We start from the raw sequence: 16,626 nt of genomic DNA, 5'->3' as shown, positions 1-16,626 counted from the left end.
GGCTGCTGATGCTGATGTGCATGACGACAATGGCGGTGGCATTCCAGTGGGGGTGGAATGAAAAACTTCTGTGTTGCGCATTGGTTACACGTTAAAACTCCAGGTGGTTGAAATTAATCCGGGCCCCCACAGCGCGGCGTAAGTTGCTTTGTGAAGTTAAACTCTATAATTTAATTATGATGATATCAGTCTTGCAGGCGCGTCGTTAGGGTTACTGTATATGCTACCATGTGTGGGAGCCATATACAGTAACTGTAGAATACGCAGACTGCGAGCGCTCTCCATTGGCGTTAGAGTCTTTCAGAAAAGCAAAATAGGAGAAGTGATGCGGTGAATTTATTGTCACACAATGGGCGAAAAGTGGAGGATTTCTGTAGCCTGGATGATGCTCTCGGTGATGAGTGCCACCATGTGACCGAAGGCGTCCCCGTCGATGGGCCGCTGCCGGATGAGGTCTTGGAGGCCGGGGAAGGGGAGCCCCTCAGGCGAGTACAGCAGGTTCCTGCGCCCATCGTTCATTCGATATCGAGAAGCACAAGAAGGAGCATGGTCACTCTGCAGCCGGCTCGCGAGAATAACGAGAAGACATACTTGACTGAAAGGTAAAATATGGTGAACGACGAAAGAGAAGACACGCGAGCTCACCGCTTTATCGCTTGACGTTTCCGCGATTCTTTCTTGCCATTGTAAACTACCGACTATGCTAGCTGTCCATCTAACCGTACCGTTGAGACGAGACTCCGCTTCAGTGGAATGTGTGTGGGACACAGACAAGCCCGTGATGAAATTGCGAGTCGCGGCGCAGAACGTGCACGCTTTCCTAAGGCCTTCCCTGATCCCGGTCTACGCGAATGGGTTGATTGCTCTTGTGGTCCTTCGCCTTCCAGGAGAAACGAAGACCAACTGCCAGTCTTATTAGCGGGTAGGTCGCTGCTGGTTCGAATTACCGTCTGCCTTCAGCGTTCTCCAGCATGCCAATCAATACGAAGAGGTTCGTAGTACGGCCGCCGGCCCCGAAGCTTTGTAAAACGTCATTCTATTTCTGCTAACAGCAGTAGTCACCACGCGTTGTAGAAAACAACCTTTGTGTTGTCCGTGGAACTCGCAGTTGAGCAGCGAGCCTCCGAGTCCGAGACAACCGCACGTGTGCACGCTGTTCGAGATCTTCTGCGAGCGCTGACCATAAGCGAACCCCTGGCCCTTCTTGGCGGCGAGGAGTTACGGAGTCGCCATCTATCGGAAGCGCCTCGCTGGCGTAGTATGAGGGATCACGCGGCGCGCTCCTCATAGGTTTTGCTGTCAGCGCTCACTGAAAACACCACGCGCGAGCTCTCCCGGACATTTCTGTGAGTACTTTCGAAACGAGAGAAGTTGTTTACTAGTAGTCTAAATAATAATCTTGGGCAAACTGAAAGCACACAATAGTTTACAGACGCTATCTCTTTACCGAATACGTACAGTGAACGCCACTGCGCGCGGTCGCCGCGATGGAGTCTCCCGAACCGGCTTCTTGCGTGAAAGGTAGGTAGACGCTGAGAGCAAACTATGTGAAATATGTTCTTATAGTGTTTGTATAACTAAATGGAGCGTAATAGCAAGAAGCCTCAATGCAGCGATCGCGCAGATTCGCAGCGACCGACTGCGCGTCTGCATGCTTGTCCGCGCACTGTTTCGCTTTCTCCGCGCGCGCGTTCTCGATGAGCTTTAGGCCGCAGAATATGAGCATTTGACAGTATACAAGCAACCATTGTTGCGTGGGAGCTATCAGAGCTGTTCAAAAATAACTTCATTGTAGAGACTTCGACGCCTACAGGGACTATGATGTGCCGTCGCGACGATTCAATCTTTTTTTTCCTTCTAAATTCTTTGACTTTTCAATATTATTTTTCGAGTTGCGTCGCACTGTATGTTTATTGGTGTTCTCAGCGTGCAATTTCCCGCTGCTCCTTTTTTGTAATCCAGTGCATTAATTCATAACACAAACATGACCATATGCCATGCTTTTTTTAAATGTGCTTCTTACCGCTGCCTTTCAACTCCACTGAACTTGCCAGTATCTATAGCATCGACAAGTTGATAGACCAAACCGTCATAACATTAGTCGTGCAGCAGACTCGGGCGAGCGTCTCAGTGCGCGTTTTCAGAACATCGCAGACCGGGCGCCGTAGCAGAAATCTTCCTCGCGTCTGTGCTTGCTGCATACCCGAGTTGTAGCCGATGACTGTTTGCCGGTTTTATGTTTCGGGAGCCAAGCTTCACGCAGCTTCTTGTCCTGCGGCTACGTGTGAATAAGGCTGACACCGGCCTCCGTTACGTGCGTCCGGCCTTGCGGCACCGAGCAGTAGCCTACCATGTTGCGCGCCTTCAAAGGTAGCCACTACCTATTGTAGTGCTTTCAAGCGTTGTAAAGGAGACACTTGAAGCGGGAAAATTTCGCCACTAAATGAGGACCGCAGCGTACGAGGGAATTCAAACTCGTTTTCAGCTCGTTTCGGCGCTCCCGAAACAGCCGACGCGGCCGCTATGTCCACGTGATCCCTCCTAGCACGTCACGCCGACGGTGGCGCCAGCTTTTCCAGTGGTGGAGCTCGAGGCCAATATACTCTGCGCTCAGGGTGAATACATATCGGGTTTTAGAACAGCAGTTCTTAACTCAAGGCCGACCACTACTATATATATATATATATATATATATATATATATATATATATATATATATATATATATATATATATATATATATAGAGAGAGAGAGAGAGAGAGAGAGAGAGAGAGAGAGAGAGAGAGAAGTTTAATGATACGAAATGCAGAGAGGCCGGCCTGAGATACTGGGGGCGAGGTCCACCACTGGAAAAGTGGCGCCACCGTCGGTGTGACGTGGCATAAGGGATCACGTGGACACAGCGGCCGCGTCGGCTGCTTCGGAAGCGCCGAAGCGAGCTGGAAACGAAAGTTTAAAGTCCCACCTGCGCCGCGGTTCTGATTAAGTGGTGAGGCTTTAACGTCTTAGGTATCTGCTTGACGACATTTGAAAGTACTATAATAGGTAGTGGCTGCTTTGGAGGTGTGCAGCATGGTATACTACTGCTCGGTGCCGCAGTGCCGGACTTACGCAACGGAGCCCGGTGTCACCCTTATTCACACGTAGCCGCAGGACAATAAGCTGTGTGAAGCTTGGCTCGCGAAACTTAGAACCGGCAGACAGCCATCGGCTACAACTCGGGTATGCAGTAAGCACAGACGCGAGGAAGATTTATGCTACGGCGCCGGGACTGCGCGATATACGGTGAGTAGCAGAAAACGCGCACTGAGACGCTCGCCCGCGCTCGCTGCCGGGCTAATGTCATGTCGGTTTGGTCTATGAACTTGTTGATGCTAGATACTGGCAAGTTCACTGGAACGGAAAGGGAGCGTTAGACGAGACGCACATTAAAAGAAGGCATGGCATATGGTCATGTTTGTGTTATGAATTAATGCACTGGATTACGAAAAAGAAGCAGAGGGAAATCGCACGCTGAGAAGACCGATAAACATACAGTGCAACGCTACTTGAGAAATAATATTGAAACGTCCAAGAATTTAGAAGAAAAAAAAAAGGTTGAATCGTCGCGACGGCACTTCACAGTCGCCGTAGGCGTCGAAGTCTCTATAACGAAATTACTTTTGAATAGCTCTGATAGCGTGCACGCAACAATGGTTGCTTGTGTATCATCAAATGCTCATATTCTGCGGCCTAAAGCTCACGGCACGGTGCGAAAACGCGCTTGTAGCGAAAGCAAAACATTGTGCGCGGTCATGCATGCAGACGAGCAGTCGGTCGCTGCGAACCCGTGCGATCGCTGCATTGACGCTTCATTCTGTTATGTCCCATTTGGTTATACAGACAGCCCACTATAAGAACATATTTCACGTAGTTTACGCTCAGCGTTTGCCTACCTTTCACGCAAGAAGCCGGTTCGGGAGACTCCATCGCGGCGACCGCGCGCAGTGGCGTTCACTGTACGTATTCGGTAAAGAGATAGCGTCTGTAAACTATTGTGTGCTTTCAGTTTGCCCAAGATTATTATATCGACAGTCAAAAACTTCCCTCGTTTTGAGAGTACCTACATAAATGTCCAGGAGGGCTGCCGCGTGTTTTTATTGAGCGCCATAAGCGGAACCTATGAGCAGCGCACCGCGTGATCCCTCATACTACGCAAGGGAGGCGCTTCCGACAGATGGCGACTCCGTAACTCCTCGCCCCCAATATTCCTCTAGCCAGCTACTTGGTGTTGGGGGAAGGGGAAGAGGGAAAGAAGGAGGGAAGAAAGAGGAGCATGATGGGTGACGATGATGACGATGAAGGAGGATGTAAAACATATAGCAAGCAATTTGGCATGCTCAAAGCCTGCAGTCCAGGCCCGTACTTTTTAAAAAGTAGGCTGCAGAACATCTGCCCTTGTAGTACCTATGATGATGGTGATGATGATATAATCGCATCCCCTTTGAAAGGGGGCGGTTACAAATAGTCACCTAGCCTGCTTGATTTAATTAGGTATGCTATACATGTTCTTTATCTAGCATTTTTTATACATCTCCTCAATATTTTTCCCCTCCAAAATCTACCTTAATTTGTACCGCTAGCTATGACTGTCAGAGATCCGATCGTATCAATCCCTGCTTTTTTTTTCCATTAGTACTCCAAACGTCTCTTGCTTATGACGACTGATGACCGGTTGACGCTTCCGTCCACTTTAAACCCAAGTGCTTCTGGAAGGTGTAAGTTACCTACGGCTCTCACGGGGTGAATCCCTTCGCATTTCATTAGGAAGTGCTGAGTGGTCTCCGAAGTTTTGCTGCAGCATACACCATGCCTCACCTAGTTCCAAATATTGGCTCCGGTATGTTGTTCTCCTTAGGCAACCGGCTCGAGCCTCAAATAATGAGATACTGCCCTTTGTGTTCTCGTACAGATTTTCCTTTCTGATTTCCTTCTTGTCATTCTTGTAAACCTCCATGGTCCTTTTTGCTTCCGTTCTTTGAATCCGATAAAGTGTCTCGGTGTCTCTCACTCACTTTCTGACGACTCCTGGTTGTCTATTTACAGTTTCAATTACCCCGTACTTTGTTGCCAACTTTCTTGACATCTTCCTCCATTCTGTATCCACGCTTGTCAAGTACAGATACTTGTGCACTTTAGCTTCCCATTTAGATTCATCGATGTTCCCGAGTCTTTTTTCAAAACTAGTTTTGCTTTGCGCTTCTCTTAATTCAAAAGAGGCCCAACCCATGTCACCCTGCACTGACTCATTTGTGGTTTTACTGTGGGCTCCCAAAGCCAACCGGCCTACCGATCTTTGGTTAGCTTCCAACCTCGACATCCGATTTTAAGCTCCGCTTGTAGCTGTGCCGAGTGAACCCTGGCGCAGCGAACTTACTTGTGTGAGATGTGTCGAGTGGGGATACCGTGAGGCGTGATGAAGACCTTCGGGAGCCGGATAACGATGTCATTGCAGATGCGCGCGTACATGGGGCTGTGAAGAAAATCGTCGGGTTAAGGTGCAATGCGAGTGCTGCCGCAGAGCCCTCGATCGGAGCAGCGCTTTGAACAAACAAACTGGCTCTTTTACTGTCAACCACTTTTGTACCTAAGCTATACTTATATTGCTTGTACTTTGAGTGTCAGGTGTCTCAGTCAGTTACATTTTTTTTCTTCTATCATCTCGTACTGCGCGGACACATTCGTCGCCTCCGTATTGCAAGAATTTGTTAAACATGATCGGGACGCAACGATATGTATATATACACCGATTCTGGGCTTATTGACAATAACGAATTGTTGAGAGTACGAATACATCGACTATGCAAGTTCATCAAGCAGTATATCAGGTGTCTGAAGCAAATCGTTAGGACTAACAGCAGTACATGTATTCTCCAAGTAGTTTTCTCATTAGTTTGCAGTCTGTGAAACGCAGTTAGCCGATTACTAAGTTCTCTCTCCACCCCTTTCTCTCTCCTTTTTTTCCCACACCCCCAATCATGTAGAACACTAAGAGGTCACGAAGACAGCGCCCTACCAGCAGAAGCTGCAGCCCCATCTGTGGACTTACTTCAGCCTAAGCCAACCTCGCATGAATTATTGTAACTAGACAAGCTAACTGCAGCGAAAAATCATAGATTTCATTTTTCCCCTTCTGAGAAAAGAGCGTGGTTAATTCTACGCCCAATTTATAAAGATGGGGTCTCCAAGACCAAAATTGGAGTAAATGGTGCTTCCCGCATTTCCACTCGCCTAGCATAATTTTTTTGAATACATATGTGCATTGTGATCAACTGCATGTGCGCCGTCATCCACGATACCTTCCAGTCACCGGCAATAGGTTCGCGACCAGACTTGTGCAAAGTGTGTGACAACCCTTAGATGAAGCTTTAGGGGGGGGGGGGAACAGATAAGTGTGCTCTCCAACATAAAAGCGCTGCCATGTTTGTCAAGTTCCATTGCCAACCCTTAACGAGTACTTGCTCCGAAATTGTTCCATATACCGGGCAAGCGAGACGCTTGCAATGCTTCGAGAAAGCAGTCATTACTGCTCTTTCGCACTATTGTGCGAAAGAATAGACGGGGGGTAGCTAACAGCTTTTCCAAGTTACATGCGTCCTACCCTTCGACAACGTTCTACTAACCTCCGAAGGCCTTTGAAGGCCTTTGGCTCATATTTGATCATTTTGCGATAGCTTCCGCTATGCCAATTCGCCCTTTTTGAACTTCCGAACAACTTCGGTATCGTCTTCACACTACCTTAGATCCGTTCACCCAACCTGTGGTGTCTTTGATACGCCCAATTTGGCACACTATCATTCCGCTCCTGCGCGCTACAATCGTCACCAGCATCGAGCGCGCGGCGTGCAACGCTCTCAACATTATGTTTGATTGTGGCGGATTTAATACTCTTGAGCGCATGCCGAAGAAACATTTTAACCGACGTCCTGATGGCGCACTAACGCTCAGGTTCAAATCACGCTTCATGCGCATTTATTTGAATGACACTCAACATTGTCATGCTAGCGTTTTCAGCTTTACATGCGCAAATGACTATTTCCGTTATTGATATCGCCCGTAAAACGAAGGGAATATGCGAAGTGGGCTTCCCTGCACACAAAATCTTATTGAGGGGAAACTACCTTCAAAGAGCGCGTTTTTAAAGACCCACGTGTGAGCGCCTTCCAAACCGCGTTGAAATTCTGAACTGCAGACTATCGCCTCTAACAGACCTTAAATTATTCCCAAGTACACCGTTTAAACTGTTGAACACTCGAAGACCCAGATATTACGGGCGCAGGCAAGCGCTCAGAAGGACAGCATCCGCGCACTTTGTCCTTACAAAAAATGGTCCAGCTTCAGGGTAAAGTCGTGTTTGTACTTGAGCTCTAGACAGATTCGTCACGACAGCGGCCCGCAACACGACCCGTTTGTGGGCATTCAACGAGAACCGCTTGAGCGATTCATGATTCCTTCCCGTGGCAGACGGTCTGCGACAACAGTGTCGTTCCGCGAACGGGCATTCAGACGCTTTCGGCTTCTGCGTTGAGGTTTTCACTATATTACAGTGTGTCCAAGCTGACTCGGGCCAAGCAACTTAGAAAAACTGCAACGAGATACGAAGATGCGACCAAGGGCGTTTTGTTAGTGGTCACCTCGCGCACACTGGTAAATTTTGTCGTTGTCAACGCTTAGTCATTCAGTGAAACAGTAATAGCCTAAATAATTAATTGCTTCTATAATTGCGAAAATTGCGACATCACATTCTGCATCGCGTTCGAAAAAAATATGCTAAAGAATGTCCGGCTTGCAACATCATTCCTATAGTAGGATACAACTTTAAAGAAACAGCAGTTGGCAACCAAGGCACACAAACCGTGCGGGGTTGTGTTAGTCCGCCAGCCAATCACGGAAGCAAACAAAATCATCGTCATGCGACATTTTCAAAATGGCGTCGTACTTGATGCCTCCGGAGCGCCTGCTGTTCTTGAGTGTTTTTATCGACGGAAGCGATGAGGTGTGCAACAGACATGGACAAAGTGTATGGAGTCTGTGCATTTCACTCTTCAAAAGCGCGCGGTACAGTTCACTTTATTGCTGAACCAGTTTTGCTCATGGATCTTCACTGCCATCTGAAGTGAAACTTGACAACAAAAAAAGCAAGCGTTTTATTCCAGTTCAATTAAGAATTAGGCTTTCACCATCCGACTATAATATACGAGTGAAAACGTATAAAATTACGCCCTAATAATTTTATTTTTGCGGTTACCGCCTTATTTAGGTAACAGGGAAAGCTTGAAGTACGAACTATTGGCAGCCTCGCGGTGGAACAGTGGCGGGTGGTTATGAGTGCGTGGGCGGGGCTTCACTGCAGACTTAAGTTGTATCCGACTATAGTTACTTTTTCGGCGTTTCAAATTTGTGGCGCGAAAGGCGAAGAAAGATGCGAAGCGAGCGAGCGCCTCTCACGCGCGCCCGCAAGTGGTTTCAAAGAACGAGCCCTGGTCGATGGCTGGCTTGATTGGCGCAAAAAAGTGACAAGGCAATGGTATCTTTATTGGCTGCTCGTACGAGCAAGCGGCCGCGGAGCACTGCCTCTTAGAGTCGTGCGCAACGGTCATAGCGTAACATGCTGTTCCGGCTTAGCGCAGCGATAAGTATAGTATACGACTGAACTTCAGAAAAAAAAACATGCTTATTTATTGTTCTTCAGGGTAGAAATAAGGAGAAGAAAAGAAGAGGAGGAATGCCTTAGGCATGGAAGCCGTCAACTCTTACAAAAGAGTTTACGCTTGGTTACAGCGTATGTTCAAAAAGTCACCGTCCGCCGCTGTATACAGCTCTGACATCTTGCTTTTACGTCTTCTGTTGCTTTTCTGATCATTTCTTCGGGAATTCGGCTGCAGGCGAGCTTTATTTTTTTTCATTGAGCTCGCGTGGCGTATCAGACGGCGTCTGGTACATTTTATCTTTGGTGTAACCCCAAAGGAAAAAAAAAATCTAAAGGGGTCAAATCTGGTTATCGGTTTGGCCAAGAAACGGATCCATGCCGTCCTTTCCACTGCTGCGGAAATGCGGCGTCGAGCCATTTTTTTAACATGGCCATTCTGCTGTGCGCTGGTGCACCATCATGTAGGTATCAAGTCCCAGAGAGTTTGGCTAACGAAACATCGCCGAGGAAGTCATCAATTGGCACACGCAAGATCTCCTCGACATATCGTGTCACCGTCAGTGTTCCACAAAAAGATGGGGTCCAAGGGTGCTTCCGTTGTGAATTGCGCACCAAACATTGAATAATCATTTGTACTGGTGATTTGCTCTGACAACCCAATAGGGGTTCATGTCACTCCAGTAATGAGCATTATGCAAGTTTACACTGCCGTTCCGCGAAAAGATCGCCTCGTCCGTCCAGCTTACACTGTGTAAAAAAATTCGGATCTACGTCTGTTCTCACCAATATCTAATTATCAAAGTCCTTCCGTAATTGGAAGTTTCGGGCTTCAAGTGCCTGACGCAGATGGACGCGATAAGGACGGATGTTGCTGCTTCTCAAGATTTTCCATACTGTTGATTTGGAGACCAAAGTATCGGCCCTCACACTTCTCACACTGGCACGCGGGTTTTCGGAGAACAAAGCCAACACGTCTTTCTTGACGTGCTCGCGGATGATTGCAGACCTTTGCGGTTGAGTGGAAAAGCTGCCATTCTGTCGTAGTGTCTCGTAGTTTCGGACGAGCGTCGTCGGGCTTGCTCGCGTTCCAGGATGACATGTATGAAACAATGCCGTTGTGTTCCTTTTGTTGCCTCCGCCGCTCCTAAGTCTTTCTTCATGAGAGTAAGGCAAGTTCTTTTTACAAGACACGGACACCAAGGGATTCAAAATTCTAGCGCGGTAGTTTTGAACTCGGTAGCAATCGTGCGCAGTATATCATAATTCCCTTGCGACCATTTGTGTGGAAAATCATACCGGCGGATGCTTTATTTTCAACTTGGCCATGCAAAGTCACTCGCACAGTGTCTCCCGACAGCTACTTTTACAGCGAAGCTGTATACCTGACGGACTTGCATGAATGAGCCGTATGCGTGGTCTCGTAGGGGGAGTATCTGGGCTGGCTAACGTCCGTAAATTGAACAAAAAAAGATGGCGGTGCCGCGTGGTCTAGTGGGGGGGGGTGAGTTCCTGGGCTGGCTAACGTCCGTAAAGCGAACAAAAAGATAACGAGTGATAGTACGGCGCAGAAGAAAGAAAGGAAACGGGATTTCACCGCGCGCCGCACCTGCGCAGTGGGGGAGTGCACCCACGCTAGCCGCCGTTGCTGCCGGCTGCGTCTGCTGTCGTCTAGTCCTCAATATAATGGCAAAGCAGTTGCGGCGGGAAAACACGGGGATGTGCGCCGCAGTAGCCGCCGCGGTGCGGAAGATCCGGATTGCGCATTTGCTGAGGTAGACCACTGCAACAGTTGCAACTCCAACAAAAATGGGAAGACCACGCATTGTGCGCACGGCCTAAGAACAAGCCGTGATCACCATCGTTTCGAAATGGAATAAAGATTATATATACATGTATACGTATGTGTGAATGTATGATTTATATTGGGAAACCTAATCACTTAAACAGGTTCACTGGCTAATCCGCTACCATATGAATGGTTCAGCCTGAAATGTTTTTTCCTCACGCGTTTCCTTGTTTGACAGAGAGAACAGCAAACAGAATTCCTTTTTTTTTTTGCTTCGCTCGGTCACACTCCTTAATTATCGCCGGCCTAAGGCGTGGCACACGACTGTGAGAGTCAGCGTCCCGCAGAAGCTTGCTCGTACGAGCGGCCAACAAAGACACGATGGTCTTTCCACTTTTTCGCGCCAGTCAAAGCAACCAAGGAGCAGTCTTTGAAACCGCTTTCTGTCGCGTGCGCGTGCTCGCTTCGCATCTTTCTGCGCCTTTTGCGGCCACTAACAAAACGCCGTTGGTCGCATCTTCGTATCTCGTCGCACTTTTTTTTAAAAATTAACTTGGCCCAAGTTAGAGGGAACACACTGTATAGAGAAGTTGAGCAGCCGTTAGTCGGTTAGATTTATTTATTTAAAAACACGCTAGAAATCCAGGAAGGACAGAAACGCACAATGTCTAATAAGATCTCAAAATAATTTAAATGAATTCGACGAGTTCTTGCATCGCATTGTTCTGTATCAAATTTTTCATTTAACTTCTGAATTAATTATTAATGTTTATTTATTAGGTGAGTTAATTATTTAAGTTAGGTGAGGATAAAAGAAGCTTGCTTGTGGCGGTGAGAGAACTTTGCCATATCCCTGATAGTGAACAAAGTTTGCTGTGTAGCGGCAGCTGCCTTGTACCTTGCGACTGAATAGCCGGATTATTTGCGCAACGTTCCTTGTACAGTACAAAAGGCGTTAAGGTGTGTACTTACTGATCTTGTCTGAGTTTCTGAGTCCAGTTCATGTACACGCGCCCAGCATCGAGAAACTGGTCTGCGGCAAGCTGGAGAGGCTCTGCAAGATAATAATACAGTAAGCTTTCGGTGTGTCAGCGGCTGACACATAAGCTTCGCAAAAACATCGGCCACATTGAATAGAAAACATTGACAATGAGGCGGCGATTTAGACGATTTGGTGCTGCACTCTCAATGCATGCCAGTGCAGCAAACAGGGTTGGACAAAGACAAAACACATTAACTCTAGTCTTTGTCCCACCCTGTTTGCTGCGCTAGTCCCTTAGAAACAGAGCGATCGGCCAACGGCAAAACTTTTCGCGTTTTAAATGGCTTTGACTGCTATAAGTTATCCGCTGTAGTACTCGTATAACAACGTTGTCGCCATATCTGTCTTAACCAGCCAATGAATTTCCGGTTCAACAAGTTTGAGTACGATCGATTGAGGCAAGCTCAACGATCCCCATCTTTTACAATAATCCGTTTTGCCGTCACTTGGTAAGTAGCGCAACATCGGCTGATGTGGGGTATAGCCATAAGCAAGCGAGAAAGAACCAGCAGATCACCGACCGAGCCTCAATTGGTGTGCATCGATGACCGTCCTGTGGTACTTGGCGAAGTCCTTGGCACGGAGGCTGATCCACTCGGCCAGCTCGACTACATCCATCGGCAGGAACGTGCGGTCAGCCCAGAGACGAGCCAACAGTGCAGATGCCTGCGCCTGCATGCGGCTCATGCGAAACTTGGGGTCCACCAGCCGTTCCACCAGCATGTACGAGTCGGAGGCTGTTCCCTGGGCCGGGTAAATGCTGTATGCCGCGTGCCGGTGCTGCACAAAGTATTAGTGCAGCCGAATCGTGAGTACATGTAGTGCTCTGCGGGCTGTGCCGACGGCAGAAATGTCACGCTACACTTCGTTCATTCCCGAGTGCCGAAGAGTAGAGGCATTTCGATAGAGGCGTTTCCGCCTTATCTTGTTTGTCGGGCACCCAATAACAACGGGCGCGGGTGTAGCATAATCCACTTGAAGTTGCCCGAAGGTTGAAGTATCTAGGTTATGGCGCGTTACCTGACGTATAGTTACCGTTCATGAACACGGAGAGATCGGCGTATTCAGTAATCTACACATGTCCAAAAACCCTGCGAACTGCTGAACTCAGTGTTGTGTATTCATTACGAGGACGAAAAACGTATGGTGATCCCGTTTCCTTTGCTATGATTGCGTTCAGGCCTTCGTCTCTTCAACGCATGCATGTGTTGCGATATCCTCAACGGTGTACGTGCATGCTTTCGCCGAACGCAGTGAAAGAAAAGCGGTGAAATTGGAGTAAAGAAGGAAAGGACGACAAAGCTTGTGCGTTGGCTAGTGATACGATCTCGACCAGGTGAGTGCGTCTTCAGCGCAAGAATCAAGACACGGCGACGAAGGCAGGAATCGTGATGATGAAAGACAGTAGAATGCATTCACTTCATTGGTACATAGTTGTGACCCTATCCTAGTCTCAAGCGGTTCTGCCTAACACAGGGGCCAGGACGGCCTTAAATAATCTCTCGCGGTCTTGTGGTAGTCGATGTCTCGTTGGGAAACTTGGGGAACTTGTGGAAGTGTCAATGCCTTTGTCAGGTTGTGAAGTTCACATCTTCCCCTTCGTGTGTTCTCCTTTGGGTTAGGTTTGTGTCTGTTCAGGGCGTAGAGGTGACGCTTTTTCGGGGATGAGGGCAATTATGCCGATATGGGAAAGCACGCCGGAATGTTTTCCACACTTGGTAGGTCGAAGTCCAGGCCGATCATAACAGCCTCTCGGAGATGAGGGCAATTACCTCGACATGGGAAAGTGCGCTGCAATGTTTCCCACGCTTGAGAGGCCGATCATAACACTAGCAACTACGTCACTTCTGGTGTGTAGTCATCAAAAAAGCTAAGATACATTAAGATGTTCGGTGACATTAACGCATCTTTGTGAACCACTCATTTATTCATTATTGATTGATTCAGTGAATTGTGGGGTTTACCATACCATTGAAAACTGCGGCTATGAAGAGACGCCGTAGTGGAGCACTTAGTACTAATTCTGGCCACCTGAGGTTCTTTAACGAGCACTTAAATCTAAGTGCTATGTAGTATTTCACCCGCATCGATAGGCGACCGCCGCGGCTGAGAATCAAACTCGCGACCTGGTGTTCAACAGCAGGTCGAACGTCATAGCCACCGAAGCTCCGCCTCCTCCGTCGTCGTCTTCCTTCTCTTCGTTGGTAAAGCATTGAATTTGGTCGAGCTGATTCGTGACGAAAAAGAGAACAGTGCAAGTAACACGGCAGAGAGAACGACAAAAGGGCGCCGCTCTTCTCTACGTCCTGTTGCTCGCGGTGTTTCCCTGACTCTTCATCAGTTCGTGTCTTCCATGCAATCGAAATCGGTGTAACCGCAACACGAACTATAACACTTCTTTTCATGGCGAACAAAGGACATAAGTAGAGCCCGGATTATTATGCACAGTGGAAAGAGTATGCAAAATATATTTCTTTCTTTGCTCTCAAACAGAGAGAGAGAGAGAGAGAGAGAGACACCATCACAACTTTAACGGCTACTTGCCATAAACTGGAAGAAAACAGACGGAACTCCAGCCTCAAATGTGAATGCTGCTTCATCCGAAAGTCCTATTGGTGGCAACGCTCTGGAGAAAAAAAAAAAAGGATTGCAAATATATTTAGTCATTGAAATCAAAAGTGTGAAGGAATATAGAGCGTCATTTAATGGCGGTACATGAAGAACAACGACAAGCATCGACCGCAAAAGTTGGCAAAGTTAATGTTTCTGCTATCGCACGGGAGCCTTTTTCCGTATAGTAAAACAATAAAACGTTCACTGGGTTCATGTTAAAGAATCCCAGGTAGTCAAAATTATTCCAGGATCCCAACTACGGCTTTTCTCATTATCGGAATGTGGTTCGGGCAAGTAAAACGCCAGAAATATTTAAAAAGCGATAAAGCCGTCACTTAAACACGACGCATGGCGTGGCCGAGACACTTAGCTCGCATAGCGGCACATTCCCATCGTTCCAATCAACAGTGCCCGTCGTAGTTTCGATGTCAAGCGACTGCAGAAAAAAACGCACTGACAAATTTTTTTAACCTGTCTTAGCACTAATAATACGCATCGTTTTGCGAAATCCTTTATCCCGCAAGCTGTGACAGACTGGAATTTGTTACCGGAGGAATGTGTTTCGATATTTTTTATTCCCGTCTGTGTTTGCGACAATGCATTACTGTCCTAATTTTGTTTTAATATTCTGTTACGCTTGAAAATGTTCATTTATTGTGTACTCCCACCTTGATGTTAATTTATACATTCTTTACTTATTTCTGCTAACGATCTAATACATCTTTTTCTAGCTACCCCCCCCCCCCCCACCCCTCTGCGATAATGCCTTCGAGGCCCCCGACGCAGGTATTCTGTAAATAAAAAAATAAATAAATACATGTCTGTTTTATCAGTGTCGCATCTTCGTTCCGTTTCTGTGACGTTTCAGTCGTATTTCGAAGTTTAACTGATGAAGGCATACGAGAATTTCACGCAATTGCGTACCCCACACAAGGACATTTCCTTTTTTCATTCTATCGTTCATATCAAAGAGCCCATGTCGACATTTTAAGGCTGGCACATGCCTTAACCGCACGTCTTAATTTAAATTTATTTAAAATATACTGCAGTCCGAGGACCAAGCAGGTGGGCGTACAACGAGATACAGAAGAACGTAGTGCAAAACAATATTCAAAGACATGTGAAAATAAATAAAGAAAAGTGATAACCCTAGAGAAAACACAACTTTCGTAAGACGTTAAAACACAATATCATTATTTAAAAAATCGTTCAATAACACACTTTCAAGCACTTTCACGTCATCAATCATTGCCAGACTTTCAGGCAATGGTGCGAGAGAAATCCGAATGATGAAAAAGTGCAGTGCGAGAAAAATATGGTGCTATCTGAAAATTATGAGAGTGCCGAGTTGGTCGTGATAAACGAGGGCGTAAATATGAGTTGGGCCTGATATTAAATTGATTAGGGAGCAATAAAAACCAAAATTTCAGTCTAAGAACAGCTCTCCTCTTATCTAACGACACAGTGTTGTTGTTAGTCATGAGCTAAGTTGACGAACATAAGCTGAGTATAGGTGGATATAAGGCCGAAAGACACGGGATATTGCTTCGCTTACAACGGGGTCGCAAATGGCGACTCTTTTTTCCGGATCCAAACTAGACGGTGGACGACACAATCAGAATTTACCACCAATGTACGCTAGGTGTCTGGTCCCCGTCGCATGGTACTAAAGTGACCGTTTCGTCGCTGTTACCATCACTGCAAGCAAGGCTGCCCCGCCAACGAGCCGAAACGTCAACCTTACTATCCGTATTGCTCGATATTTGTCTCCATCTATCATATTTAGCGATTGCAATTTTTCGTCAAGGCCACTTTCATTAACTATCCGTCAAATAATGTTTGGATGCGTAAGGTATCGAACGATGCCAATAGAGGTCGACGTGAAGTGTACCAATGCAAGCTGTCCGACATGGGCAGTCAAGCAGAAGGGGCGATGGCTTTTCCCAAAGCCATTCTGGTCGTTAGTTTTCTCCCCATCACATTTTTGCGTCAGAAAGCGCTCTTTTGTTACATTTTCACTGTTGCAAACAGGTGCAGACGCTGCCGCTCCCCTCAGAGGCAGATGCTGGCGTGCGCTCTCGACAGTCTAGACTGTATTACTGTGGAAGGCTACCTTTGCCCGAAGGAAAAAAAAATTAAATTGATATTCTGGTGTTTCACACGTGGCAAAACCCCAACATGATTATGAGGCACGCCGTAGTTGGGATACTCCGGGTTAATTGCGACAACCCGAGGTTCTTTAACGTGCACCTGAATGTAAGTACACGAGCGTTGTCCAGCATTTCGCCTCCATCAAACTGTGGCCGTCGCGGCCGAGAGTCGAACACGCGACCTCGAGCTGAGCAGCGCGACGCCGTAGTCACTGGGCGGTTATGACTTTCCCGAAACGCGACGATGAACGGACCATTTTTCATTTTCGTTTGTCTCCAGAATAGAAGCACTGGTTTCATCTATAACACTGGCCGTGTTTCTTGAAGCAGTGCACCTATTATTAT

General features: G+C 47.2%; 1 protein-coding gene across 1 annotated transcript; it reads right to left on the bottom strand.

Annotated features, from left to right (window-relative positions):
• Window positions 1-342: 342 nt before the first annotated feature.
• On the bottom strand, window positions 343-12,282 carry LOC142591969 (glutamate carboxypeptidase 2-like). Its single transcript, XM_075703972.1, has 4 exons — window positions 12,040-12,282; window positions 11,449-11,530; window positions 5,418-5,513; window positions 343-502 (listed from the first exon to the last, which is right to left on the bottom strand). The coding sequence occupies exons 1-4, from the start codon at window positions 12,239-12,241 to the stop codon at window positions 343-345; spliced, it is 540 nt and encodes a 179-aa protein (XP_075560087.1). The 5' UTR covers window positions 12,242-12,282.
• Between the last annotated feature and the right edge of the window lie 4,344 nt (window positions 12,283-16,626).

This window comes from Dermacentor variabilis, chromosome 1, assembly GCF_050947875.1.
Source record: "Dermacentor variabilis isolate Ectoservices chromosome 1, ASM5094787v1, whole genome shotgun sequence".
NCBI classification, from domain to species: domain Eukaryota; kingdom Metazoa; phylum Arthropoda; class Arachnida; order Ixodida; family Ixodidae; genus Dermacentor; species Dermacentor variabilis.
This window is presented reverse-complemented; position numbering and strand designations above follow the sequence as displayed.

Coding starts and splice junctions, on each gene's coding strand:
- LOC142591969 (XM_075703972.1), bottom strand. CDS start 12,241: ATGCTGGTGGAACGGCTGGTGGACCCCAAGTTTCGCATGAGCCGCATG. Junction 11,531..12,039: donor TGCACACCAATTGAGGCTCG/GTCGGTGATCTG, acceptor ATTATCTTGCAG/AGCCTCTCCAGCTTGCCGCA. Junction 5,514..11,448: donor CAGAAACTCAGACAAGATCA/GTAAGTACACAC, acceptor TTTTCTTCACAG/CCCCATGTACGCGCGCATCT.